The sequence below is a fragment of the Lentinus tigrinus genome (genome assembly GCF_003813185.1).
Source record: "Lentinus tigrinus ALCF2SS1-7 unplaced genomic scaffold L226scaffold_39, whole genome shotgun sequence".
Lineage (NCBI taxonomy): Eukaryota > Fungi > Basidiomycota > Agaricomycetes > Polyporales > Polyporaceae > Lentinus > Lentinus tigrinus.
This window is the reverse complement of record NW_027137948.1, coordinates 232,333-258,821: the sequence shown is the minus strand read 5'-3', so window position 1 is coordinate 258,821 and position 26,489 is coordinate 232,333. Positions and strand designations below refer to the sequence as shown.

The following is a 26,489-nucleotide window of genomic DNA, read 5'->3' as shown; positions in this document are numbered from 1 at the left end:
CCAGTTTCGGGCTGCATGAGCAGCACCACGAATCAGAGCGGGTGAGCTTCCCTGTGGCTTCCCCCCATAGCCACCCCGATCCGCACGTCCAGTGTATCCTGTCCACGGTCACCCTCGTCCTCCATGTCATGTCCACCCATCTCTCGACCTTCCGGCTCTTCCAGGCATTCCCGTACGCAATTATCTATGACCCTGCGGTCGCTACTTCGAACGAGCTTCCACCTCGTCTCTGTCCTGCGACGCTGAACAATGGCGCTCGACTAGGACCTTCACATCTTCTGTTACGTTTACCCTCTTCGCATGATCGACAATTCGGTATCAGTATCATTGCGCGAAGAACCTGGTTCCGGTTCTCCCGCGACACCAGTAGTAATAGAGTACATTCGCATATATATATATATGTTCGTCCGTCCTGCGTCCATACAGCGATGGGTAGTAACAAACGACTGGACTGCGAATCTAAACGTCGGTGCTGGGAAGGTGCGCCAGGATGTCCGCGGTGTTCACGCCGCTGAAGACCTCGAAATCCGCGTTGACCTCGCATAGCGTGTTGTTCGCCGGGAGCTGCGAACGAAGAGAAACGAGTTGAGTTTCACGCACTTGGTCCACTATCCTCGCGTAGAGTACGAGCTACTCACCGTGCCGTTCGTGAAGTATGTGACAGCGATCTCGTTGAGACACGTCGACGGCTCCGAGACGGTAGTGTGCTGATATCAAACACAAGCCGGGTTTCAGTCGCTCGTCGTTCGTGCGGAGAAGAACAGGTGGAACGTACCCCGAACCCGTTCTGGCGGACGAGCACCGCGTCCTTTCCAAGAAGACGCGCGACCGTCTCAGCCCCTGGGAGCGGCGTGATGGGGTCAAGCTGCGATATGCAGGCTAGTGTTAGCACGACCGTCGTGGCTGATAGCCTGGACTAACGGCTCACGAGGTTCGACGCAATCAGGATTTTGTTCGCGAGTGTCTTGTTGAACGGGCCGTGATATCTCTCGACGGACCGGACGGGCCAGAACGAACACCGGTAAAAAGTCGCGGGCCAGCTCGAGCCGACTGTGTGCATAGGTCATGGCAGGTAGTCAGCTGCCCAAGTTCACTATTCTTTGCGAAGACGACGAGGGGAGAAAGTGCTCAATACTCACAGAGGTGTGTGACGTTCTGGGCAGTCGAGATGATACCCTTGAAGACCTGCTCCATCGTTGTGCCTCGCAGATCGACGCTATCGGCGCAGTAGATAGCAGTCGAAGTGAATGACGGGCTGTCATTGGGCTGAGAGCCGCGCTTGACGAACCTATAGGTCGGGTTGTTGTCAGCAGAAGTTCCTGCGGAACCACTGCACAACGCACGGGTTGTGACGGACAAGCTCCCTAGACCTCTTGCCAAGGGTCGCATTGGCCGGAGCCTCTCCGTTGACAATCTGGACTATCTGAGGGTACTCCTCGTTCACCAAGTTCGACCAGTCTGTCGGGGAATACATCTCGCCGAATAGTGTGACTGCAGTTTATTAGAGCTTGGAACGACATACACACATCATGAGCGCCACTCACTTCGAATCTCTCCAGAAGTAAGAGGGACAGACGCGTTGAGCTTCGCGGCATCATACGCGGTCTTCAACAGTGCCTGGAACTTGGCGTCGATGTCGAGCGGCCCGTCACCCTCTGAGGCAGCGGCGCATCCACTTGGACCAGAGAGCGCGCACCCGGTGATGAGAGCCTTGTATATGGTATCCGCGGATATCAATTGACTCCGGAAGGACTGCATTTCGATGGGATTTTGATGAATAACTCTGAATTTTGGACGAGAGGGTGCTGGAGAAGTGCCTCACCAAGGCCGGCTCTTGTGTGGCAAACACCAGCGGATCAATCACGCCGTCAATAACGACTCTTCCGACGCGCTAGATCGCAATCAGTCTTCAACACACGGATTGTGCAGCTTCCCTCCTACCTCCGGGAACACTAGTGCAAATCAGTGTCAGCTATAGTCCATGACGCGACGGTAGCATGCTACTCACTGTTGACGAACCAGGAGCCGATGAGCGTCCCATACGACGTGCCGATATAGTTGATCGGAGTGTCAGGTCCGTCCAGCGCGTTCGCGATCGAGACCATGTCGCGCACCGCAGCGGCCGTCCCCATGTACTTGAGGAACTTGCCGCTTGGTGACTGCAGGCACTTCTGGCCCAGTTGCTCGTACTTCTTCTGCATGGTTGGAGCTTGTGCGAGGAGTGCTTTGATGTCGGCCGGGTTGGTGAAGTTGCCCGTCTCTTCAATACCAGTGAGCTCGATCGTGCCGTTGAAGAAGGCGGTGTACTCTGCGAAATCGTCAAAGCAGAAGACTTCACCGGGACTGGCGGGCGGAGGCGTAAGCGGTTTTCATCAAAGGCGCGACAGAGAAATGAAAGCACTGACATGGTGAGGTTACCCACACCTCGTGGATCCCAGCTGATGACATCGTACACGCCGCCGCTGAGTCCGAGCAGCAAGTCTTTGTCTTCATTGACGGCAGCAAGCCCCGAGCCGCCAGGTCCACCTGCAAGCGTCAAGCATCAGTAAGGTTCAAGGTAGCCTACCAATGCCAAGGATGACTGACCGGGGTTGAAGAAGACGGATCCGCGCCGCTCCCCGGTCGCATTCGCTTTGATGAGGGCCAATCGCGCCTTCCCGACTGAGGGATCTTGGTAGTCCAGCGGGACCTCGAGGAACCCGCAGGAGAGCGAGGTGTCGTTCACGATAGAGGAATCGCATGCACCCCACTGGATCTGATGTCCACCCTGCGAACGTAGTCATCAGCAAACCGCGGCTGGTCAGAGAACACGTTACAGTTGCCTACCGAGGATGGTAACGCATGGACGTACATCGTAGTCGGCTATGAGGAGTGGTAGTACGGGATCGGCGGACACAGAGTATGGTAGTACAGTTTCAGCGGCCGTGGGGTATGGTAGCACGGCTTCGGCGGCTACGACGTATGATCGCACAGCTTCGGCGCATACGAAGAATGATCATGCAGCGTCGGCGCGGAATATCAATGAACGTACATAGTCTTTTGCCATCGAGGTGTGTAGTCAGAGATTAGTACACCATTACATGTGCAGCTAATAGAGTGAGTTTGCGGAGACAGGCCGGGGTAGTACTAGGAGTTGGGGAAATTTGAAAGACTGTCCGAGTTGAAGATGATGTCACACGCTCTCCCGGCGGGCGGCCATACATAAGCGTGTTCGTGCTGCTGTTCGTCGCCGCCACCCTCTTGACTTCTGACCACCGTCATCCTCTCGCTCGACCCTCCTACAGCTGGTCGACCTCGCTGTTGCCTACACCCAAGCTCACGTCGGCAGCTTCCCCAGCAGTTGCCACGCTCGGGGCCTTTGCTGACAGCGCTGACCAAGACTCCACGTCGATGAATTATGGTGCAGTATTCGCCGCGAGTACATGGTTTAGGGGGAGCTGAAGAGCAAGGTACGCACTCTGTTCCAATGAGTTCCTGTGCGTGTACGTCCTTCCGGGGCGCGCATATATAAACTGTCTCTTTGGCCCAGGCAAGTTCGGGCGGCGGGAAGTCGTTTTTTTCTTACCACCCCTCATTTCATGATCTGGGCGAGCAGCTGTATGCGACATTCCTTGTGAGTTCACACCATCAAGTATTATCTCTATCTGCCTAGTCTTCTCATTGCTTGCTCTTTGAACACGGTTCTGTGACTCCCTCCTCTTCTCGTCGTTTGGCTTCACCTGGCGGCAATTTCCCTCTTCCCACCTCACGTCATCTACTCTCCTGAGGTGACTTACGTTTATTGGTCCTTGCTTGCAGCCCTAGTCCTGCGCGACTGTATTGTCCAGTTCTGGTACGCTGTCTCGTCACTACCAAGTCTCTCGTTCGCCGTCTCTTTAGTCGCAAATATGTTTAGTGTACTTGTAACGTCAGTATCTAGCCACAAACACAATATACGTCTTCTTCACATAATAGTATAGAATAACCTCGTTGCAACTACATAAACCCGGGTCGCCCCTGTTCTTGCCTTTGGTGGTATGATAGCACACCATACTGGTATGGTAGCACACCGCGGAGGTATGATCATGCACTACCATATGCGGCGCTTGTACGATCATTGCTTACCAGTATGACCATACTGGCGGTCTTCTGAGAACACGCCGACCATACATCGTCACTGAATATATGTATTGGCATTGTCTACATGTATGACCATGTACTGTAGTACGGGCGCAAGGTTTTGTGATGGTCGTTAGACGGTCTGACAAGCGCTGCGAATGCATCGGGGTGACGTACATGATGTGACGAAGCCGTACAAGACACAGTGCTTGCGAAAGATAGAGCGAGGACGACCAACTTGTAGTACTCCATCGGCCGGTGCGGTAGAAGGGAGTTGGCTTCTGACCACCTCGAGATCGACAACCCTTATATCTCGCTTCTGAGTCCACTCACAGGTGGAGAAATCTTTCGGCGACGTTCGCGGAAGAGTACACACAGGCGTGCGTCCCGGAGCGGTCGCAGGAGAGAATGCAGACCCAATGGTGCAGCTGCGGACTAGTGCCGCTCGATCCGCGCCATTGAAAGCAATGCACGGGATGGCAGGCCCAGGCGGCTCGCTCAGCGGCGGTGGCAGAGGCGTCGCTGCGGGCAATGATGCTTCGACATCCTTGACAGCTCGGGCCATGCACGCAGTCAGGAGCACATTCCCTTGGTTCGACTTCCCGCGGTGGTCAGTCCACGCCCTCTAAGACGATGAATCAGAACTCGACTTATGCTGAGGCGCCGAAGCAAAATTGCGTAGAACAGCGGGAACAGTCGACGTACGTGACAGTTCTGACGGTTCCACATACAGCGCACCCAGAAGGGTGCTCTATGACTCCATGAGAGACGGATCTTTCGAGGTGGCAACGAAGCAGAAGCGTTTCCCGTTGCATACGTTGAGAGTCGTCGGGTATGTCGTGACGTAATTTCGAAAGAGCTTCCCCCGTCTCCCTCCTGCGACTCGGACGCTTGGGTGATTGCTTGGATAATTTGGCCCAGTTCTCTCTAATAGCGATACGCCGTCCTGAGTGTGCAGTCGGATGGACAGACGACTGAAATTAGTTCGGTACTTAAACAGATCTCAGTAATGAACGTGTGGGTATGGGAGAGATCGAGGCATACCTCAACAGGATGGGGATGGAAGGACGAATGAGGAAATCGGAGAGTCTGAGAAAGAATGCGGGCGAGATGCGGAGTCCGAAACGGTAAGTACGGAATGTAGGGGAAAGTAAGCACGTATTAAGAGTCCGATGATCTAGAGTAAATGTCCATGCAACCTCCCCCCCCCCCCCCCGGGAATCTCAACACTCTCGCGACACTACATAGCAGTAGCAGAGTAAATTCACAATCGCATGTCCGCGGGGTTCTGTTCAGCGATGGGCGCCACGTCGTACCTTCTAGATACAAACGACTGGACTGCCAATCCCAGTCTAGACGTCAGTGCTGGGAAGGTGCGTCAGGATATCCGCGGTGTTGACGCCGCTGAAGACTTCGAAATCCGCATCGACCTCGCATAACGTGTTGTTCGCAGGGAGCTGTGAATGAAGAGAAACGAGTTGATTTCCATGCGCATCTCCACTATTCCTCAGTTATGAGCTACTCACTGTGCCGTTCGTGAAGTATGCGACAGCGATCTCGTTGAGACACGTCGACGGCTCTGAGACGGTAGTGTGCTACACCGGGCTTCAGTCGCTCGTTGCGTGGGCGGAGATGAGCAGGTGGCACGTACCCCGAAGCCATTCTGGCGGACGAGCACTGCGTCCTTTCCAAGAAGACGCACCACCGTCTCAGCTCCTGGGAGGGGCGTGATTGGGTCGAGCTGCGATGTGTGCAAGCTGGTGTCAGCACGACCGTCGCAGAACGACTAGCCTGGACTAACGAGATTCGATGCGACCAAGATCTTGTTCGCGAGTGTCTTGTTGAACGGGCCTTGGTACCTCTCGACGGACCGGACGGGCCAGAACGAGCAGCGGTAAAACGAGGTAGGCCAGCCCGAGCCGACTGTGTACGCAGGTCACGGATGGTCAGCCGGGTACGTTCAGTTTCACTTGAGAAGACGAGGGGAGGAAGTGTTCAATACTCACAGAGGTGCGTGACGTTCTGCGCAGTCGAGATGATACCTTTGAAGATCTGTTCCATCGTCGTGCCTCGCCGGTCGACGCTATCGGCGCAGAAGATAGCGGTCTCAGTGAATGACGGGCTGTCGTTGGGCTGAGAGCCGCGCTTAACGAGCCTATAGGTCGGGTTATTGTCAGCGGAAACTCCCGCGGAACCACTGCACAACGTACGGGTTGCGACGGATAAGCTCCCTAAACCTCTTGCCAAGGGTCGCATTGGCCGGAGCCTCTCCGTTGACGATCTGCACTATCTGAGGGTACTCCTCGTTCACCAAGTTGGACCAATCTGTCGGGGAATACATCTCGCCGAATAGTGCGACTGCAAATTATCAGAGCTTGCTACTGGAACCACACATCATGAGCACCACTCACTCCGAATCTCTCCCGAAGTGAGAGAGACAGACGCGTTGCGCTTCGCGGCGTCATACGCGGTCTTCAACAGTGACTGGAACTTGGCGTCGATGTCAAGGGGCCCGTCACCCTCTGAGGCGGCGGCGCATCCACTCGGACCAGTGAGCGCGCATCCGGTGATCAGAGCCTTGTATATGGTATCCGCCGAAACCAATTGACTCGAGAACGACTGGATTGCGATGGGAGTCGAGGAATAAGTCGCAAATAAGGACGAGGATGCGGGAGAGGTGTCTCACCAAGCCCAGCTCTTTCGTGGCATACGCGAGCGGGTCTATTACGCCGTCAATAATGACTCTTCCGACGCGCTGAGTCACAATCAGCCTTCAACACCCAGATTGTGCAACTTCCCTCCTACCTCCGGGAACACTAGTGCACATCAGTGTCAGATACAGTGCTTGACGCGAGAATAGCATTACGACCCACTGTTGACGAACCAGGAGCCGATAAGTGTCCCATACGATACGCCAATATAGTTGATCGGAGCGTCGGGCCCATCCAGCGCGTTCGCGATCGAGACCATGTCGCGCACCGCCGCAGCCGTCCCGATGTACTTGAGAAACTTGCCATTCGGTGATTGCATGCACTTCTGGCCAAGTTGTTCATACTTCTTCTGCATAGTTGGAGCCTGTGCGAGAAGCGCGTCGATGTCGGCCGGGTCGGTGAAGTTGCCGGTCTCTTCTATACCGGTGAGCTCGATCGTGCCGTTGAAGAAGGCGGTGTACTCTGCGAGATCGTCAAAGCAGAAGACCTCACCGGGGCTACAGGGATGTGTAAGCGGTTTCCATCGAGGGCGTGACAGTGGTGTGAAAGCACTGACACGGTGAGGTTACCCACACCTCGCGGATCCCAGCTGATAACATCGTACACACCGCCGCTCAGCCCGAGCAGCAGGTCCTTGTCTTCGTTGACGGCAGCCAGCCCCGAGCCGCCAGGTCCACCTGCGAGCATCAAACGTTTAGCAAGCTTCAAGGTGGCCTGCCCAGGGTGACTGACCGGGATTGAAGAACACGGATCCACGCCGCTCCCCCGTCGCGTTCGCTTTGATGAGAGCCAGTCGCGCCTTCCCGACTGAGTGATCTTGGTAATCTAGTGGAACCTCGAGGAACCCGCACGAGAGCGAGGTGTCGTTCACGACGGAGGGGTCGCATGCACCCCACTGAATCTGAGGTCCACCCTACTCAGGCAGTCGTTAGTAGTGGGCCTTACAAGCAATTGCATGGGGCTGACGTACATGATGTGATGAAGCGGTACAAGACACAGTGCTTGCGAAGGATAGAGCAAGGACGACCAGCTTGTAGTACACCATCGTCCGGTCCCGTAATTGTGGTAAATGAGAGTTGGCTTCTCACAACCTCGAGATGGACAACCCTTATATTCTGAGTACGCTCACAGTGAAAGCTCCCCGCGGTGTTCGCGGAAGGGTACACACAAACGTGTCACGGTGTGCCCGGCGACCAAGTGGGTCCAATGGTGCAGCTGCCGACTTGCGCCGCTCGATCTACGCCATTGAAAGCAATGCACGGGGTGGCAGGTCCTGGCGGCTCGCGGAGCGGCGGTGGCATAGACGTTGCCGCGGGCAATGCTGCTTCGACATACTTGACAGCTGGGGCCATGCACGCAGTCGGGTGCATGTTCCCTTGGTTTCACCTCCTCCCGTGGCGGTAGGTCCACGCCGTCTACGACGATGAGTCAGAATTCGACTTATGCTGCGCAAGGCACGAAAGAGGAACTGCGTGGTATTTCTAGAGGGCTCGACGTACTATGAAAGTCCCAGGATAGCTCATTCCACACGTAAGCATATCGTGTCTGGTGTATGAGTCGGGTATGTCATGAAATAGCAACGCTCTTGATGGCAGACGTACTCGTGGCCCGACTGGCCGGAGGTCGACGACCGCAGTCATCATCTTGAGCTGGACGTCAATCCCTGTGCATGATCGTGATCGCTGCATATGCTCCTACACATCACGAACAAAGAGCACGTCAGCTGCGATCAGTTTGCTTGCGGTGATCGTGATCGTTCACGCCGGTGGGTCGAATTGTCTGGACCGCGGAGAAGAAGAGGAAGAGGGACAGAAAGTGTCGGCGCAAGGATCAGAGACTTTACGCCTACAGCCTTCGATACTAGCACACTTCCAGGATGTCGATCTATAGGACATGCACCGCCAAGGCGTTGAGGGTAGTGGATGCTGCAGTAAGCCTGTTGGCTGGGTTGCTGTATTTACTGGGTGTGCCGCGATTAGAAGGGAACGATCAGTCGCGCTCCGAAGTACATACGTCTACGGCTGCTTACCAGACGGGAGAGAGCGAGAGTAGAAAGCCCTGACGCGTCGCGCAACGCAACGATCGGCGCAATTCTACCTGCAGGCTTCTGAGCATAATACAAATTTCAAGTCATGCACTGACAAGGAGGGTTGTAAACGGTCAGCACATACACACACACGTGCTAGGCGCATATCCATGGCGATTGTGATGAGTTGCATGGATTGAGAAACCAGTGTGCGTACAGAAAACTTCGTGCATTGACATCGGATGTATTCCAGACAACAAACAGGTAGAGAGCATCCAACAGGAAGAGCGATGTACGGGTGCAAAGAGATCTGCAGTTCCGGAGACATGCACAGACTTGATGTCGAAGTACGAGGTAAGGCGTTTGAAGTCGATGTCCAAGAGTAAGACCATGAGTAAGTAAGATAGTGATGTACTAGTAAGAACATACCAATGCAAAACACTTACTAGACTAGTCAATATGTAAGTAAAGAGATGAGCGTCTGTGCCTGTCGCCAGCTTTCATTGCTGCCACCACGTCCTTGGCCTCCTTTTCACGGCGACCGCACTGCCTACTCTCTCAACAATGTTCGCTGTCCATTCGTTTGCGAGGGTCTGCCCCTGTGTCAGTGGTCGGTGTCTTTCAGGTAAGTAATCAAGTTTTCGTCAAGCCCGCGTGACTGACAGTCACCCACCCAGCTTCTCTCTCGACTGTAGAAGGAGTTTTGGCGGCAGGCATACGCCAGAGGCACTACTCTACAGGACCAACGTGAGGATTATGTTGCTACTAAGTTTTTCATGTGCTCACCGAGGTAGCAGCGGTTCCACGGAGTCCATCTTCTCTCGCGAGGCTTCCCCATGGGACAACATCTTCGAGGATGTCAAAAGTTCCGCCATCACCACCCAACCCTCTATTGCGAACACCCGCAGCCTCAAGTACCACCCTGTAGGACGTGTCGAGGGTGCCAAGGCACCTCGCTCGGTCGCAATGACGCAGCGCGAGAGCCAGACGTTTGCCGACATGTTTAACACCATCTTCGAGGCGAACGCCGCTGCGGGCTCACAAAGCACCGCCGGCATCGGCCAACACTCCTCTTCCATGAACACGTTATTAAACAGGATCCGCGGCACGAAGCGGCCCCGGTGGATATCAGAGGTGGATGAGGAGCTCGACCGCAAAAAGGAGGAGATGGAGCTGTGCGAGACGGACCTTCAGCTGCTGGAGTGGGCCATGCGCGAGGTGTTCGGTGAGTCCCGGCGGTACGAGGAGGAGGCCCGTCTTGCGCTGGAAACGACCGAGGGCGACTCCCCCGACGCAAAGACTTCCCCGTCCGCCCGCAAGCTGGGTGCGCTCCAGCTCCAGCCCGCGTTCTACCCTCACCTCCTCGCCGCGCTCATGCGCACGTTCCGGGACAAGTACAAGAACCCGCACCTGACGCTGGCGATTTTCGAGCACGCGCGCACCCTGTCCGTCGCGTCCTTCGTGTACGGGTGCACGACGCCCGCGTACAACGAGCTCATCGAGACCCGCTGGCAGTGCTTCCGCGACCTGCGCGGGGTGTGCGATGCGCTCGAGGAGATGCGGGTCGACGGCATCGACATGGACAACCGCACGCGCCTGCTTGCCGAAACGATCCGCCGCGAGGTCGGCGAGCGCACGCTCTGGCAGGAGGAGAGCCTCGTTGGGTCTGGGGAGGTGTGGGAGATGGTTGGCCGCCTCGAACGGCTCGCGGTGCACAAGCGGACACGCCAGGCGGACCAGCAGAAGAAGAAGCGCGAGAAAGTCACGACACGCAAGCGGAGGTGGTCGTCGGACGCAGAGACGTGGAAGGTGAAGGCGATGGACATGAGCACGCGGGACAGTTGGGCTTTCGACAAGTGGACAGGTCCGGCGCGCTCGGGCCCGGGCAAGATGAGAATGCGCAACTGATCGCGGTGCTTCACCTTGCAGACGAGGCGGTTTGTCGGCCTGTTGGCAATGCGGTCCCCGTCGAGGTGACCTGCCATAAGTATATCATGTGCTGTTATAATTTCGCTCATAATCCTATCCTTTTGCTCTGCATAATGCCAGAAGGAAGTGAACAGTAATTGTCCGTCTTCTCAACGCCCGACTTTCTTAACAGGTCTTCCGCACAAGTCCTCCTTATCTACGGTGTCATCGAGTTCGTCGTTACGGCTCCGAGGACATGGTGTGTTTGATCCAGTGGGCAGTCACACTCAGTTGCCCACGATGGCCCGTTCTGAAGTTCACACGACGAAGGACAAAGTGTTATGGTATCGGTATGTGTATCGCCCTCCTGTGACTTGGGATTATCACTCACGACGACCCAAGGTCCTCCACCGTCTCCCTGAGAAGTTTGTCCTTCCGCATTCTCCACAACCATCCGCCGAAGTGGTGCTCTACGATTGTAACCTGGAGCACGCTCGTCTCCCCGTTGGTGTCTGCGAGCTCGACCCTCAGTGCTTCGCCTGGCTGCCCCAAAACCGCTCCAACCTTCACCACTTCGTATGTCTGCCATATCCATACACCCCGGATCAGCTCGAGCGCCCGCTTAGGTCTATGACACACCTAGGACACTTCGCGCGCACGGGGCAGCGGCGGCTCACAGTACATCGTCTCTCTTGGAAGTCCCAGCAGGAGACGAGGCTATCGAGGGTGCCTGAGAACTCGCTCATGCGACGCGCGAGGGTTGTCTGGGCCTTCCGCCTCAGGCAAAAGGAGCTCAACGGGTTATCCCAGATTGTCCACGACGCGTGATGTGGAAACTCGGTCACTCGTTCCACGTCGCAGCCGAGCAGCCGTCCATGCGAAACTTTGTCCAAACATCTCAAGTTCTCCTCGTATCCCAGGCTCGCCGTAAACCTTTCGTGGCCTTGTCTCGGCGGAGATTGTACTAGCAGCGTAGAACCTCCCACACAAAGTACCACTGCCGAACTTCGCGGTTACGATGTTCTGCGTCCGTACCTGCCTCCTCTTGCCAATGGATGGCATCGATCGACGATAGCGCCACTGCGATGGCCATCCAAGGATCACGAGGCCTTGAGGCCTGGGGCTCTTGATCATCTTCACTTCATGCTCTACACGTAGGACAACATTCGGGACGGCATCTCCTAACGCCGAAACGGCGCGGACACTCCACCACGTCGTTGGGCGACCAAATCCACTTCACAGAATCATGCTCGGTATGGTACGTGCACATCCACCTCTCCCTTGCACACTAATACGAGCACTTTGCACGAAAACACGAACTTCATGTTTGTGCGGCTTCAGCTTGGCGGCCCCAGTGGCATATTGTCTGCATCGTATAGCATGCTCACTCGTTCTACGTTCACCGACTTCCGCCGGATATCGACCGTTTTGGATGTCGCTCGCCTCATCGAGCTCGACTGCACGCGCCTTGAAACTTCTACGAACTTCGCGTACCACAATCGGATGGCCTGTTTCTAGCGGGTCTAGATATATGCATGGATGGGGGTGCCCGACATGCATCGCGATCAGGCTCATAGTCTTCACAGGGGACCGCGTCTGGCTACGGAAGCTCCAGCGAATGCGTGTATGCCGAATAACACCTAGCTTCCGATGCGGTACATCCATCTTGGGAGCTGCATGGAAGCTCGGAAGTAGGACGAGCATGGCCTAGCACACTCTCCGTAGCGTCCTTGCAGCATAGACCTTGATTCCTTGGAGGGAGTGACCACGATTGGTCGCCAACAAGCTTTCTGGGGTCAACATTGCAGAGATGGAGGTGGAGAATGGTTACGGCACGACCTGGTGTGACGTGATTCCATTCAGACATGTATATAAGGGCGACCGACCGACCGTGGCTCCTCAGGCCTCAGCACCTACTTGAATCTTCCTGTGCATTCCACTCAGTGAGTACCTCATCACGGATTCTATGTGCGCTGTCACCTCTGAACACTCCCGTCTTCCCCAGAGTCCTAGAACTCCATCACAAGGTTCGCATGGCATGTCCCATCTCCGCCACACCCTCCCTCATCTCGGAGTCACCGCCTTGCCCCCCTCTTCCTCTACCGTCCTACATCTTGGCCCCGCTGACGTCCATGACAGCACGTCCCACCCACCATGTCGGACCTGACGGGCTTCATCTTCTCTCTCATCGAGCAAGTTCCGGTCCTCGACCTGGACTACACCCCTCTCTGGGGCCGGGGCAACCCGAGCCAGTATATCGACAACGTGACGTTCAAGAAAGTCCTCACGACGAAGAAATGGATGTACCGCATCGTCAAGGGCGGGGATGACCTCGGAGTGCAGGCCGGCTACACCGTCGAGAGCGATGGTGCGCACAGGGTCAACTTCCTTGCGTACAACGCCGGCCACGGCATCATGGATACCCTGTCCATCCTCGTCTACGTCGTTGATCCCGACAACGGCAACCAGTTCCTCGTTGCGAAGTGGAATCCCAACTGAGGGGGCGTATGGAGGCGCGTGTCAGAGAGTCGTCCGACCATCTCGAGGCGTGGAGAGTCGGAAGCTTCTACTAGTGCTCTGAGTCTGATGTAACGTTTGATCATCATGAAAGCTCTTCTGTTGTCTGCTCTCCGATATGCTTGACCCTGCAGCCTTCGCTGTGTAATGGCTCCATGTTCAGTGGCATTCGTCATCAAGTATCGCAATGTCAAGAAGGTATGTCCGAACTCATTACTAACGTCAGTAATGTAACTTGTAAGTGTTCCATGGTCAAATCGAGCTGATACTGGGGAAACCACTTGTAGATGCGGGGAATGCTAATCCATCGCGTTCAGCGTCCGTGCCTGAGGCGGGAAGTCTAGATATCGGTGCTGGGCAAGTGAGCAATGACGTCCGCCGTGGTAACTCCAGAGAAGAGCTCGTAGTCTGCGTCCACCTCGCACAACGTGTTGTTGGCCGGCGCCTGCAGATGTAACGCCTGATGAGCCCAGGTCACATTGCATGTTGCGGACGGAGAGCGACTCACCGTTCCGTTCGCGAAATACGCAGCTAGTAGGTTGATCGTGCAACTCGACGGCTCGGCGACAGTGGCGTGCTGCCAATCGTCCGCGTTCGTGAGTACGCGTACCTCGGGGCGAACCTCAAGAAGGAGCGAACACGCACCCCGAATCCGTTCTGTCGAAGCAGCACCGCGCCCTCTCCGAGCGCACGGGCAGTTTTCTCTGCACTTGCGAGCGGTGTGACGGGGTCATACTGCACGCCGCCATGTTAGCACACCCAAAACTCGAGGCTCAAGACGCCAGAGGAAGGGATTTGGGGAGGGGTACTGACCACGTTGGAAGCGACTACGAATTGTTTGCCATGTGTGTTGTTGAACGGCCCCTGGAACCTCTCGACGGCCCGTACAGGCCAGAACGGGCACACATAGTTCTGGACAGGCCAGAGCGCCCCCACTGAGTGCCGGACACGACCAGTAATTAGCGGGGATGGTCTATGACAGCGAAACGACGCCGCGTACTGATATGCGAAACGTTCTGCGTGTTGCTTATAACGTTCTTGAACTGTTCCTCCATGGTGACGCCTTGGAGATCGATGGCGTCCGCACATTGGATAGCCTCTCTGCTGTATGACGGCGAGTCATTGGCAGTCGCGCGTTTCATCAGCCTACGGCGAGTCGTGGGACTGCTAGTAAGCAACAACCATATCGCAGGATTGTGAGAGAGCTCACGGGTTGCGACGAACGAGGTGCTCGAACCGCGTCGTCAGGGTGCCGTTCACCGGTGCCTCTGCCATGATCGCCTCCACGGCTTGTGTGAAGTTGTTGGTCATGAAATCAGACCAGCCTTCGGGCCCATACAGCTGTAGAAGCAGGACCTCTGCAAGCCGCGATATCAGCAGCGTTTACGCAGGGTATACCAATGATAATACACACGCCGGACGAGTCCCAACGGGATAGGCGCAAGCGCGTTCGCTTTCGTAGCCTCGTACGCGCCTCTTATGAGCGCCTGGAACTTTGCATCAATGTCGAGAGGCCCATCGCCGTCTGAGGCTGCGGGACACCCCGCCGGACCTGCGAGGGCGCACCCGGTGATGAGACCCTTGTAGACCGTGTCGGTGGAGAGGAACTGTTCCGACCAAAGCTGATTCGGGCAGAGACACGTCAGCATTGTGGCTAGCACATGAAGACCGCAGGGACGTACCGCATACGGTTTCTGCGTGGCGTATTTGACGGGATTGAGAATGCCGTCGATGACCACCTTGCCCATGCGCTGTATAGAAGGATCATTGAGTCGAAGTCCGGATGAACTGAGGGCACTTCTTACTTTCGGGAACACTGACACATGGAGATCACGTCAGCTGAATTCTGACAACGCAGTGACCGCAGGATACTCACTGTTAACAAAGTAAGAGCCAACAAGGGAGCCATAGGATATGCCGTAGTAGTTTATCGGTGCATCGGGGCCCTCGATCGCGTTCGCTATAGAGACCATGTCCCGGACCGTTGCGGGAGTCCCGACGTACTTCAGATACTTGCCGCTAGACGAGTTGAGGCACTTCTGCCCGAGCTCCTCGTACTTCTTCTGCATGGTCGGAGCTCGTGCAAGAAGCGCGTTCACGTCGGCCGGGTTGGTGAAGTTGCCAGTCTCCAGAATACCAGTGAGCTCGATTGTGCCGTTGAAGAACATGGCATATTCTACGGCGCTGTCGAAACAGAAGACCTCTCCGGGGCTGCAGAACATCACGGTGAGTGGCATCCAATGTATACTCAATGGACATGGGACTGACACAGTGAGGTTACCAACGCCGCGCGGATCCCAGCTGATGATGTCGTACACGCCGCCGGTGGCGTTGAGTAGAAAGTCCTTGATGAGGGCTGAGCTGAGATCGGTCAGACCAGAAATACCGGGACCACCTGCGGTACACCGTTTGTTAGGGAGCTATTCACCTGTTTCTCAAGACAACTCACCAGGGTTATAGAAGACGGAGCCGTGGCGCTCCCCGGTCGCGTTAGCCTTGACAATGGCTAGCTTCGCGTTTCCGACGGAGGGGTCCTGGTAGTCCAGGGGAACATCCAGGAAGCCGCAAGACAGCGATGCGTCCGTCACCACGGATGAGTCGCAAGCTCCCCACTGAATCGTAGAACCACCCTGCGGGAAGATCTGACGTTAGTCGGGGTGTGATGTATGTAAAGACATCGGCACGACGTACACGTTGCGATTCTGCGTAATGCGACGCGGCGCTTGCGAGGAGTAGAGATGCTAACTTGTTGTGTCCCATCGTCGTGAAGGTCGGAACTGGGGATCGATGAGTTGTTCACGCTCCTGACGTTCTTATAACGAGTAGTACCCGCTCTTGATGTCTAAGCAGCACTACGAGGAGTCGCTCCGGAGGGCCGCCGCTAGCGCTGTCATGAAGGGGGTTCCGAGCTTTCACGGAGGCTGTGGAGCCATCATCACATTTTGACTAGCAAACTGCCATAGGTCTTGGAGTTTCAACAGTCACCGCCCAGATCCGCGCCTACTCATGGAAATGGTTCACGGCGCGGTGGTTCGCTGTGCTAAGAGTGGAGCGATGTGAACTGGACGTCATTCCGCAAATGCTGGGAGGCCATCCCGACCGCGTTGAGGAATAGGATGATACTCCTGTTGGGGGTTCTGAGGGAGCGCTTTGGCATCAGCCTTGGCATTGCGGGAGGCTATGCAGGACACAGACCATGTGTGTATAGCATACAGCCTACCTGAAACGAGCACTGAGCGACCCTAGATCATTTGCATCGTCCCTCAGTACTAGCAGGGCGTACTTGCATCACGAGGAAGAGAAGGGAGATTCTACTAACGCAAGGAAAGAGCCGAACATATTAAAGTGAAGCGCCGCGCCTGTATCTTCATCGGGGTTCTAAATGGAATTCTTCTGGGTTTGAACTAGTGTGGCTGAAATCCGCCGTCACCGAACCGCCCGTTTCCTCAACACACCAATTGCAGTGGTGCAGTAGAGGCCCGAATGCAATGTAGCAAACTTCGAGCATTACTTGAACAGTGACTCCAGGCAGGATATATGGGTCTGAATCACTTTCGAACTTTGACCGGAGGATGTTAAGGCCTTGTATGAAGACTGGTACAGGCTGCTCGAGTCGGGCGGGCTTGCTGAATTCTCCCCTACTACATGGATCCACTCGCCAAACTGTGCTACCTCATTATCAAATTTTTATTGACTCTGGGTCAAGGCTGCTCTAATTTGAAGCTCTTCACTGGCTTGTGTATCACGACGCAGCTCTCTATCATTGCGACGTGTACAAGCCAAGTTCAACCCTATGTGGTTCGGATCACATTCCAAAGACTTGCCTTCAGCCTGCGTTCAACCTACAGATGACTAGCCATTGCCAAGGCGCGGTCACGGCCACGAGGGTGCCTACGTCTGACGATTCCCAAGTTCCGGCTCGCTTACATTCGCTAGCGAACTATGCGCGTACGCGGTCGAGCCTTCTGTGACCCAGATGTGGCGCGAGAAGGCGTCGCCACGAACCGTTTCAGCCCGCCAGATGGCGGCATACCTCGCCAGAGAGTCCGCTCCACAAACACCCCGTTCGGCGGGGGTTTCGGAAGTCGGGATGCGCGTGCAGAGTCGGCACTCGTGAAGCGGACCCCGCCCGTCCACCTAGCGGCGTTTGCGAGACGAATATAAAGTCATTCGATATCTACCATCGACCTTGTCCCTCCGTGTCTCGTCTTTCATTGCCATCGTAGCCTCATCCGCGCACGACATTCCTTTGTTCATCCTTCGCAACCCTTTCCGCTGCCCTCGCTCACGATGATGCACTTCAACTTCGTTCTCGCTGCTCTCTTCGTTGCTGGAGGTATCTTTGATGGACCTTACTGCGTTGCGGAACTTCATGCTCATGTGTCCGCCTCCGACAGCTGCCGCCGCACCCTTGAACACCACGCTGCCCACGACTGTCTCCACCTCCGACGTTGTCAAGCTTCCCGCGCAGTCTACGCTGACGAGCGTGACGGCCCCTACGGCTCCTACCTCCGCGCCTGAGGTCAAGGCAGCGACTATCCCGACCAACACTATCGGCGAGGTGACCACCCAGACGATCCCCAGCGCCTCCACCACGGACTTGCACGCCCGGACGATCTCAACCTCCATCGTTGGCGATGACTTGACCGCCGTTGCTCCCGTCTCGACCGGCGACGTGAAGATCCATACTGTCCCCAACCCCACTGGGGATGTGACAGTGTCGACGGCCCTTCCGACGACGTCTCTCGCAGCCCGAACCGTACCTTCATCCGTGTACCAGCACAGCTCGCGCGCCGTCGAGACGAGCGTGCTGAGCAGCGTCGCAGCTCCATCCACCCATGTCGACGCGCTTGCCGTCGAGACAAGCCCAGCCGCGTTGAGCACAGGTACCCTTGCCCCGTCCACCTCGATTGACACCCCCGCCGTCGACACTGCCGCGCTCTCCGCCGCCCCGACTACTGCTGTTGTCCAGCGTTCCGACTCTGACCTCGGCATCGAGCTGGAGGTCGAGCCAGAAGTGCACGCAAACGAGCACGGTATGGACGCGGAGCTCGAAGTCGAGCCTGAGGTGGAGGTGGGCGACAGCGAGGCGAAACTTGAGGTCGAGCCCGAGGTGGAGGCGGGCGACAGCGAGGCGGAACTTGAGGTCGAGCCCGAGGTGGAGGCGGGCGACGACGGTGTTGACGCTGAGCTCGAGGTTGAGCCTGAGTTGGAGAGCCGCGCGGACGTTGAGGCGGGGTGCCACGAGGAGGGCGATGTACATGCCAACGTGCACGCATGTTGGGGCGTTGGGCCTGCGCTACACACGACTATCGACGCGGTCCGTCCGGGGGCGACTGCTATCCCGCCGCTTGGTCACGGCCGTGTTTGAGCGGTTGGTTGGAGAGCGCGTACACAAATACCCAGCTAGACCGGAGACACGATCTTACAATACAACATGATTTGCTGTAATGATTAATACATATCTTACGATCTTTTGGCTCTATCATGCTTGCGAGAGGGGTAGGGGGAATAAGTGGCGATTCAAGCTGGTCCGGATTGATGGTACCGTACATACGTCCATTTCTCCACTGCACCATTTCATTTATTGAAATCCGATTGTAAGTTCCTGGTCCATGTTCCACATTTAGACGTCAGTGCCAGGAAGGTGCGCCAGGATGTCCGCAGTGTTGACGCCGCTGAAGACTTCAAAATCCGCGTCGACCTCGCACAGTGTGTTGTTCGCCGGAAGCTGCGAGCAAAGCACATGAGTCTATTCTACTCTACCTAGTAAGTTTCACCAAATAAACCACTCACCGTTCCATTGGTGAAGTATGCGACGGCGATCTCGTTGAGACACGTCGAGGGCTCCGAGAGGGTGGTATGCTGAAGCCACATCGGCAAATGAACCGCTTCAGTTGTTCGTTGCGAGGGTGTAGGAGATGAGCATGCACGTACCCCGAAGCCATTCTGGCGGACGAGCACCGCGTCCTTCTCGAGGAGACGCGCGACCGACTCGGCCCATGGGAGCGGCGTGATAGGGTCGAGCTGCGTTAGGCAAGCTGGTGTCAGCACGGTCGTCGCAGAGGGAAGACGGAGAGGAGGCTCGCAGATACTGACGACGTTCGAAGCGACCAAGATCTTGTTAGCGAGTGTCTTGTTGAACGGGCCTTGGTACCTCTCAACGGACCGGACGGGCCAGAAGGAACACTGGTAAAACACGATGGGCCAACTTGAACCGACTACGTACACAAATCGTTAATCAAGCTCGCTTTCACTTGAGAAGATCAGTCGCGAAAGTGTTCAATACTCACAAAGGTGCGTGACGTTCTGTGCAGTCGAGATTATGCTTTTGAACACCTGCTCCATCGTCGTGCCGCGCAAGTCGACACTGTCGCCACAGTAGATAGCCGCCCCAGAGTACGGAGGGCTGTCATTAGGCTGAGAATCACGCTTGCCAACTAGCCTACGGGGTTGGATGTCGTCAGCAGGAGCCTTTGTGGAGCGATCTTATCCTAACGTACGGGTTGCGACGGATCAACTCCTTGGACCTCTTGCGGAGGGTCCCATTAGCCGGGGCCTCCCCGTTGACAATCTGCACGATCTGCGGGTACACCTCGTTCACCGCGTCAGACCAGTCCGCGGGAGTGTACATCTCGCTGAACAGCTCAACTGCAATAGAAAAGTAGCGGGAGTAGAGTCAATAAGCACACACGCAGAGATGCGAAGCCACTCACTCCGAATGTCTCCAGACGTGATTGGGACAGATGCGTTGAGCTTCGTAGCGCCATACGCAGTCTTGATCAGCGCCTGGACCTTGAAGTCGATGTCGAGCGGCCCATCACCCTCTGAAGCAGCGGCGCATCCACTCGGACCAGTGAGCGCGCACCCGGTGATGAGTGCCTTGTATATGGTATCCGCGGAAACCAGTTGGCTCGCGAACGACTGCATTTTGATGATTAAGTACCCAGTGAGGACGCGAGCGTGCCGGAGAAGCGCCTCACCAAGGCCGGCTCTTGTGTGGCGAACACGAGCGGATCTACCACTCCGTCAAGAACAACTCTTCCGACACGCTGGATCCATTGGTCAGCCTTCAATACCCAGATCGAGAAGCCTCATCCCTACCTCCGGGAACACTAGTTCGCATGAATGTCAGCTGCGGAACTCGACAACACGGGGGTAGCATACTACTCACTGTTGATGAACCAAGAACCAATAAGGGACCCATACGACGTGCCAATATAATTGATCGGAGCGTCGGGCCCATCGAGCACGTTCGCAATCGAGACCATGTCGCGCACCGCAGCGGCCGTCCCAAGGTACTTCAGGTACTTGCCGCTTTGAGAGTGCAAGCACTTTTGCCCGACCTCCTCGTACTTCTTCTGCATTATCGGGGCTTGCGCGAGAAGTGCGTTGATGTCGGCCGGGTCGGTGAAGTTGCCCGTCTCTTCGATACCGGTGAGCTCGATCGTACCATTGAAGAAGGCAGTGTACTCTGCGAAATCGTCGAAGCAGAATACCTCGCCCGGGCTACAGGACGGAGATGTAAGCCGTATTGTATCAGAGGCGTCACGGGACATATGAAGGTACTGACATGGTGAGGTTGCCCACACCTCGCGGGTCCCAGCTCACGACATCGTACACGCCGCCGCTCAGCCCAAGCAACAGGTTTTTGTTATCGTTGACGAATGTAAGCCCCGAGACGCCCGGTCCACCTGCGATGCGCCAAGCGTCAGCAAGCTTGTCATCGCATCCAAATAGCCTAAGAACGACTGACCGGGGTTGAAGAAGACAGAACCGCGCCGCTCCCCGGTCGCGTTCGCCTTGATGAGGGCCAACCGCGCCTTCCCGACTGAGGGATCTTGGTAATCTAACGGGACCTCGAGGAACCCGCAGGAGAGCGAGGTGTCGTTCACAATGGAGCGATCGCACGCATCCCACTGAATTTGAGGTCCATCCTGCGAAGTTATTTGTTAGCGGGGTCATATCAGTGGAGACATTGGGTTGCGTACATGATGCAACGAAGCGGTGCAAGACACAGTGCTTGCGAAGGATAGTGCGAAGACAACCAGCTTGTAGTACTCCATCCTGCGGTAGCTGGGAGCTGGCTGGTAAGTGCTACCGACCTGCCCGACACCGGCGATCCTTATATCTACCACTGAGCTCAGGAAGCCTTCGGACGACGTTCGCGGAAGGATACACACATACGCGTGTCTCGGAGCGACCACAGGACAGAATGCAGACCCAATAGTTTACCTGCCGACCAGTGCCGCTCGATCTGCGCCGTCCAAGGCGCGCGAGATGGCAGGTCCGGGAGCGGCTCGCTCGGCGGCGGTGGCGGAGACGTCGCTGCGGGTAATAGTGCTTCGACATAGTTGACAGCTCGAGTCATGCAGACCGTATGGCGCACGTTTCCTTGGATGTACGTCCTCCTCCCGTGGCGGTCAGTCCATGCCGTCCCCGACGATGAGTGACTCGAACTGATGCTGCACAAAGCACGGAAGCAGAACTGCGCGATGCTATCTCAGTAATCGTCGAACCGCAGCTAGAAGAATCGACGTACTTGAAAGTCCCATGCTGGCAGGGCAGTTCCTGGGACCAACAATTCTACATACAGCTCACATCCAGCCCGGTACCATGTCTCCGTGGGATTCGGAATGTACTGCAAAGAAACACATAATCAGCAATTACACGTAATTCTCTGACTGTCGAGCGGCATACCTGCTTAGTTAGACCGGGCGTGACGCGACGGGCGGGGAAGAAGAAGGCAGATGCGATTCCTCCATGCATCCACCCACAAGCTGCGGCGTCTAGACAGACCTGAGGCCTGAGGAGATACGCAAGCATCTGCACTTGGTAGCGGGCTCCGGACCTGCCCGCTCTCGCCAAGCGAACCTATACCTCCGCATGCATTTGAGCGGGATCATATTCGGATAACGGTTGAATCTAGACATTTGAGCAAGTGCACGGTACGGCAAAACTACGACCCCACTGCGTCCTGGGTCCGTTTCCCTACACGTTCATCGACACCCCCAGCAAAGCCTCAAACTCCGCACTCGCAACTTCCTGCTTAGTCCGTCGGGTAAGGATCGACAACAGACGAAGTCAGTGTTGGGGGAGGCACCCAAGTGATACACGTCGTCGTCCCTCCACTGGGCGGCGACGCCGACGACGGCGAGACCGTCGGGAGCGTAGTCACAGGCGTCCCCGTCATCGTATCAGGCGGATCGATGATCTCGGTGAGCGTAGTAGCCTGCCCGTCGATGGTCGTAACGACCGTGGAGAAGCCCCCGGTGAACGGCGGGAGCGGGGTGATCGTTGACGTGAGCGTCGTCGCGTGCCCGTCGATCGTCGTGGTGATGTATGTTGGGATGGGCGAGTCGTACGTGATCGTGTACGTCGTCGCGTGCCCTGAGGCGGACGTTGTGAGCGTGGTGACCCAGTCTGGGTTCGGGGTCACGAGCGCGGGCGTGCTGGTGCTAGTGGGCTGGCTGACGGGGGGCCAGGGCCAGGTAGGGGGGTCGATCGTAGCGGTGATGGTCGTGGGTGTACCACCAATGGTGGTCGTGATGGTGGTCGCGTAATCTGGCTGGGGGACGTTGGCGGGGAGTGCAGCGGCTGAAAGGAGCGGTCAGTTGCGTGCTGCCATTGGTAGAAGGTTTTCGACTACGTACCATATGCAATGAACATGCTGGCCAGCACGAGCTTGCCCGAGGTAGTCATCATGTCCATGAGGGAATACTCTGAGCTTCCGGACGGAAAAGGGCGTGCAAACGGGAAGCCGTGGTGCGTCGCGCAACGCAACGATCGGCATATTCATACCTGCAAAGCATGACCGGATCTTCAGTACCATGCACCAACAAAAAGATTCATGACGAGCACCTACAAGAATTTTCACTGATCTACGGGCACACGAGGGATGATCTGGCCGTTGACGATATGCTGGCGGGTGCAGGACGCAGGCACATCTGGGCTACTGATGCGCTCCCACCGTCTACCTCCGTCTCCCACAGACCGTCTGGCAATTCCGCATAAAAGACGGAGGGGTCAAGAATCCGATACAGGCCTGCCAAGCCAAAGCATGTCGCCCTGTTCAATTCAACGAGGATCATCTTCGGATGTAAGCGCCCGTCAATCAAGGAGGAATCGACTGCCTTGGCTCACTCGTGAGCGTATGAGGGTATGATGGAGGGATTTTGAGCGCGGCATGTGGGAGATCAAAACAGACGTAACGGTACACGGGCTTGTTTGAGAGGGATGAATTGCCAGCACTATCCGAGTCTTGCTTCCGCTCTTTACTCCGCGAGAAACATGGGACTCACCGCAGCCACGAACATACACCCCGAAGGCATCCCATATCCCGCTAAGATTTGCATTCACACGAAATATAGCCGGGCTGGCTTGCATGCCAGGCGCAAAAGGTTTCACTGCCAAAGTCGTGGAACATAAGATATCTGAACCTGTGAAGGCAAGTCGTCGCGACTAGCCTTCACAAGTTCAGACTTCATCACAAGCCGCGCATATATATTGTCTCAATTGTTAGCACTTATCATTGCCATGCACGCTCGCCTGGGTAAAGACCTATGTACTGCCAGTGTGCCCCGCGCGTTCTTTGTCACCGTCGCATTCGACATTCTGGGCCAAGAAGATAGAGGATGCCGCGACACTCGAGGTGTTCATCTCCCCCCGGAATGCGTTGAAAATACAGCCAGCCGTCAGAAAGACATAGAAAGATTCTGGTGTACAGACATGGAAAGTGGTCGACGTCAACGAGAAGCAAGGTCCGGAGTCGGCGACTCCGAGGCCAAGCGCGCGCTTCGTCGGGAGCGCCCGGAATCGGTCGGCCCGAGGGCAACACGAGGCTACCAAGCTTCAGGAAGAAGTAGGGCTGATTTCCACGAGATTCACAGTCGCGCAGAATAGACGCGGACTTACCTAAGTGTTTGGCCGAGCGTGGCTGCTCGCGTGGGAGGAAGCGCCCGAGGCCCCCCGAGGCCCTCCATGTTCGTCCCGTCGATCGTATGTATCGTACTTGGTGGCGGTGGATCGGCATGACGTCTAGTGTGGAGGATGCAAAATAATACGAATGCGAGCAGGAAAAGTTGTGAGACAAGCTTGAGAGTGTCGAGACGAACGAGTGTGCCAGCGCGATAAACCAGATGATGGGAAGAGGACCACAAGCGAGCGTAGCCGCCATGAGCGACCCAGACGCCCTCGAACTGCAAATCTCCCACGCGCGACTGTAAATCTCCCGCCACGAAGGAGGTTTCGCGGTGGGCTATCCTCGCAGGGGATTCACCCAGATCACCCCTTTCTCCTCCTCTGCCCAGGACATTTACAGTCCTCGGGTTTACAGTCCTCGGCAATGTCTCTTCCTGGCGATATCCGACATGCTCCGGGCACCCTCTCCTCCCGCCCGCTTGCCCCTCTTACTCGTGCTCTCCAACTACTCGGATCGACGTCGTTGCCGCGTGAGTCCCTCCCTCTCCTCCTCGTTATCCTCAAGACGATTCTCAGCTCGATATCGGTCATCAGACAGGACGCGCACATCATTTTGTGGGACCTGAGGATGGGCATTGAGGGCTTATGGCAGGTGAGCATCACGCTGGTACATGTGTCCCCACACCCTTCGTAACTTCGTAAACTGACACCATCTTAGCAACTCGCACCTGCGCAAGTGCACGTTGACCTGACCGCTCTAGCATTGCAAGACAGAACCGCGCGTAAGCTGTATCGCATTGGGATAGATGCAAGGTATGTACATCACAAGACGCCGCATTGTTCCTAACGTCTGACCGCTCGCTCCAGTATATGGATGCGTCTGAGTCAGGCCCCGTTTCGCTACGCACATGCTCAGGCTGGTCAAAACCCCGAGCTTCGCACCCTCTTCTTCCGACTCGCCCACCTGTTTGCTAAGCCGGTCGCCGTCGTCTTTGTCGAAGATGGACCTGACCGCCCGGACATGAAGCGAGGTGTCCACGTTCGCAAGAAACAGCATTGGTTGACAAAGGGCATGAGGGCGCTGGTGGAAGGATTCGGGTTTGAATGGATTCAGGTACGTCTTCTCCTCGGTGTCAGTCAGCCTTAATATCTCAAAAGGCTCACGCCCTCCTAGGCACCTGGTGAAGCTGAAGCGGAGCTCGCTGCGATGAATCAAGCTGGTCTCATCGACACTGTCATGTCTGATGATGGCGACACCCTCGTATTCGGCGCCGATGTTGTCATCCGAAAGTATGTCCAGCCGCACTCCCGTCCTTGAGTTGTCCCACCTTCCCGCCACCGGCCACCGTGATGCTGCTGGTAACGACGTCCACGTTGACAAGCGCTGCGGGGCTAGCGCGCCCGGCACGCCCTCAGCCATGCGCACTGCGGGCCCCTGGCGTACGCTCAGCCGCACATTGCCGCGCAGCGCGAGTTCGCAATTCCTCAACCTGTCGCGTTCTCTCTGCTCGTCACTGTCAGTGCTGATACGATGTGTCCAGCGCTTCTCGCAAGGACAACAACAATAAGGTTTTGGTGTACCGCGCATCAGCTATGCAAGAGCATGCGCAGGTCAGGATGACACGCAACAGTCTCATTCTCCTCGCGGTGCTTGCTGGTGGGGACTACGACAGTGTGAGCATGCTTCTATTCCCAGTGTATGGGTCAAACTAATATGTGCCTTCACAGGGATTGAAAGGCTGCGGGGTCCAGACCGCTTGTGGTCTTGCTCGCTACTCACTTGGAGACAGTCTTGTGGAATCTGTGACTGCTGCCGATGACTCCTCTTCCCTGCGCACCTCGTTATCAGCATGGCGAGACGACCTCCGGCGGTACCTCCGAGATGATCCAGAGAAGCACGTTGGCAGATGTAACGCCAGCCTCGCCGATAACGTTTCCGATACCTTCCCCGCACTGGACGTTGTGCTCGCATATATACGCCCTCTCACGACATCCCCTGACAATATCGCCTTGGACTATGAGTTCGGTCGCGCTTCAAAGTTCAATCTTGCGCAGCTTCGGGACCTATGTGACCGCTACTTTGATTGGGACAAGGAGACACTCTGGAAGCGGTTCCACAAGCACGTATGGCCCGGCGTCGTCCTGCGACTCTTTGCAGAACGTTCGATTGACACTCCCTTCGCTGAGCATGGGATCGCAGTGAGTGCCATTGTGTCAACATGATATTTCCTTTTACTGACATGTTCTCAGGATGCTGGCGCACTCTTGAACAGCGCCCATCGTGGCGCTCAGAGGAAGAACCCGTCAGG

The 26,489-nt window shown here is 56.2% G+C and overlaps 12 protein-coding genes across 12 annotated transcripts; 5 read left to right on the top strand and 7 right to left on the bottom strand.

The window, feature by feature from the left end:
- Positions 1-313: 313 nt before the first annotated feature.
- Positions 314-3,108, bottom strand: L226DRAFT_493273 (alpha/beta-hydrolase). Its single transcript, XM_067677427.1, has 14 exons — positions 3,032-3,108; positions 2,827-2,973; positions 2,587-2,767; positions 2,406-2,526; positions 2,009-2,343; positions 1,942-1,952; positions 1,823-1,891; positions 1,545-1,752; positions 1,344-1,491; positions 1,140-1,288; positions 929-1,050; positions 776-865; positions 639-707; positions 314-564 (listed from the first exon to the last, which is right to left on the bottom strand). Exons 2-14 carry the CDS (start codon positions 2,851-2,853, stop codon positions 460-462), a joined length of 1,635 nt encoding a protein of 544 aa, XP_067530847.1. The 5' UTR covers positions 2,854-2,973; positions 3,032-3,108; the 3' UTR covers positions 314-459.
- A 242-nt stretch (positions 3,109-3,350) lies between these two features.
- On the bottom strand, positions 3,351-3,908 carry L226DRAFT_539109 (uncharacterized protein). The gene has a single exon (XM_067681627.1). The coding sequence runs from the start codon at positions 3,606-3,608 to the stop codon at positions 3,396-3,398; it is 213 nt and encodes a 70-aa protein (XP_067530846.1). The 5' UTR covers positions 3,609-3,908; the 3' UTR covers positions 3,351-3,395.
- Positions 3,909-5,450: 1,542 nt separating this feature from the next.
- L226DRAFT_574985 (alpha/beta-hydrolase) lies at positions 5,451-7,854 on the bottom strand (the record flags this gene model as incomplete). The annotated part of the gene is made up of 13 exons (XM_067685136.1): positions 5,451-5,555; positions 5,625-5,693; positions 5,750-5,839; positions 5,900-6,021; positions 6,105-6,253; positions 6,309-6,456; positions 6,510-6,717; positions 6,785-6,853; positions 6,904-6,914; positions 6,972-7,306; positions 7,366-7,486; positions 7,542-7,722; positions 7,780-7,854. 13 exons carry the CDS (start codon positions 7,852-7,854, stop codon positions 5,451-5,453), a joined length of 1,683 nt encoding a protein of 560 aa, XP_067530845.1.
- A 300-nt stretch (positions 7,855-8,154) lies between these two features.
- Positions 8,155-9,205, bottom strand: L226DRAFT_233645 (uncharacterized protein). The gene is made up of 4 exons (XM_067673117.1): positions 8,981-9,205; positions 8,839-8,916; positions 8,309-8,760; positions 8,155-8,224 (listed from the first exon to the last, which is right to left on the bottom strand). Exons 1-3 carry the CDS (start codon positions 9,161-9,163, stop codon positions 8,539-8,541), a joined length of 483 nt encoding a protein of 160 aa, XP_067530844.1. The 5' UTR covers positions 9,164-9,205; the 3' UTR covers positions 8,155-8,224; positions 8,309-8,538.
- A 126-nt stretch (positions 9,206-9,331) lies between these two features.
- Positions 9,332-10,743, top strand: L226DRAFT_514803 (uncharacterized protein; the record flags this gene model as incomplete). Its single annotated transcript, XM_067678427.1, has 3 exons — positions 9,332-9,460; positions 9,513-9,582; positions 9,630-10,743. The coding sequence occupies exons 1-3, from the start codon at positions 9,400-9,402 to the stop codon at positions 10,741-10,743; spliced, it is 1,245 nt and encodes a 414-aa protein (XP_067530843.1). The 5' UTR covers positions 9,332-9,399.
- Positions 10,744-11,043: 300 nt separating this feature from the next.
- L226DRAFT_574983 (uncharacterized protein) lies at positions 11,044-11,571 on the top strand (the record flags this gene model as incomplete). Its single annotated transcript, XM_067685135.1, has 1 exon — positions 11,044-11,571. The coding sequence occupies one exon, from the start codon at positions 11,044-11,046 to the stop codon at positions 11,569-11,571; it is 528 nt and encodes a 175-aa protein (XP_067530842.1).
- A 1,065-nt stretch (positions 11,572-12,636) lies between these two features.
- L226DRAFT_233628 (Immunomodulatory protein Ling Zhi-8) lies at positions 12,637-13,378 on the top strand. Its single transcript, XM_067673116.1, has 2 exons — positions 12,637-12,686; positions 12,749-13,378. Exon 2 carries the CDS (start codon positions 12,898-12,900, stop codon positions 13,240-13,242), a length of 345 nt encoding a protein of 114 aa, XP_067530841.1. The 5' UTR covers positions 12,637-12,686; positions 12,749-12,897; the 3' UTR covers positions 13,243-13,378.
- Positions 13,379-13,600: 222 nt separating this feature from the next.
- On the bottom strand, positions 13,601-16,020 carry L226DRAFT_574981 (alpha/beta-hydrolase; the record flags this gene model as incomplete). The annotated part of the gene is made up of 13 exons (XM_067685134.1): positions 13,601-13,705; positions 13,769-13,837; positions 13,906-13,995; positions 14,074-14,195; positions 14,261-14,406; positions 14,471-14,618; positions 14,675-14,882; positions 14,943-15,011; positions 15,066-15,076; positions 15,137-15,471; positions 15,529-15,655; positions 15,710-15,890; positions 15,952-16,020. The coding sequence occupies 13 exons, from the start codon at positions 16,018-16,020 to the stop codon at positions 13,601-13,603; spliced, it is 1,680 nt and encodes a 559-aa protein (XP_067530840.1).
- Positions 16,021-17,464: 1,444 nt separating this feature from the next.
- Positions 17,465-18,736, top strand: L226DRAFT_233561 (uncharacterized protein). Its single transcript, XM_067673115.1, has 3 exons — positions 17,465-17,596; positions 17,658-18,328; positions 18,374-18,736. Exons 1-3 carry the CDS (start codon positions 17,551-17,553, stop codon positions 18,629-18,631), a joined length of 975 nt encoding a protein of 324 aa, XP_067530839.1. The 5' UTR covers positions 17,465-17,550; the 3' UTR covers positions 18,632-18,736.
- A 150-nt stretch (positions 18,737-18,886) lies between these two features.
- L226DRAFT_574979 (alpha/beta-hydrolase) lies at positions 18,887-21,631 on the bottom strand (the record flags this gene model as incomplete). Its single annotated transcript, XM_067685133.1, has 14 exons — positions 18,887-18,991; positions 19,057-19,125; positions 19,198-19,287; positions 19,360-19,481; positions 19,554-19,705; positions 19,764-19,911; positions 19,977-20,184; positions 20,244-20,312; positions 20,365-20,375; positions 20,435-20,769; positions 20,834-20,954; positions 21,017-21,197; positions 21,252-21,391; positions 21,448-21,631. 14 exons carry the CDS (start codon positions 21,629-21,631, stop codon positions 18,887-18,889), a joined length of 1,935 nt encoding a protein of 644 aa, XP_067530838.1.
- Positions 21,632-22,309: 678 nt separating this feature from the next.
- On the bottom strand, positions 22,310-22,971 carry L226DRAFT_574978 (uncharacterized protein; the record flags this gene model as incomplete). Its single annotated transcript, XM_067685132.1, has 2 exons — positions 22,310-22,857; positions 22,914-22,971. The coding sequence occupies 2 exons, from the start codon at positions 22,969-22,971 to the stop codon at positions 22,310-22,312; spliced, it is 606 nt and encodes a 201-aa protein (XP_067530837.1).
- A 2,113-nt stretch (positions 22,972-25,084) lies between these two features.
- Positions 25,085-26,328, top strand: L226DRAFT_430204 (PIN domain-like protein; the record flags this gene model as incomplete). Its single annotated transcript, XM_067674691.1, has 4 exons — positions 25,085-25,294; positions 25,355-25,474; positions 25,750-25,854; positions 25,909-26,328. Coding segments are annotated over 4 exons (855 nt in total), but the record flags the coding sequence as incomplete, so codon positions are not given.
- Positions 26,329-26,489: the final 161 nt, after the last annotated feature.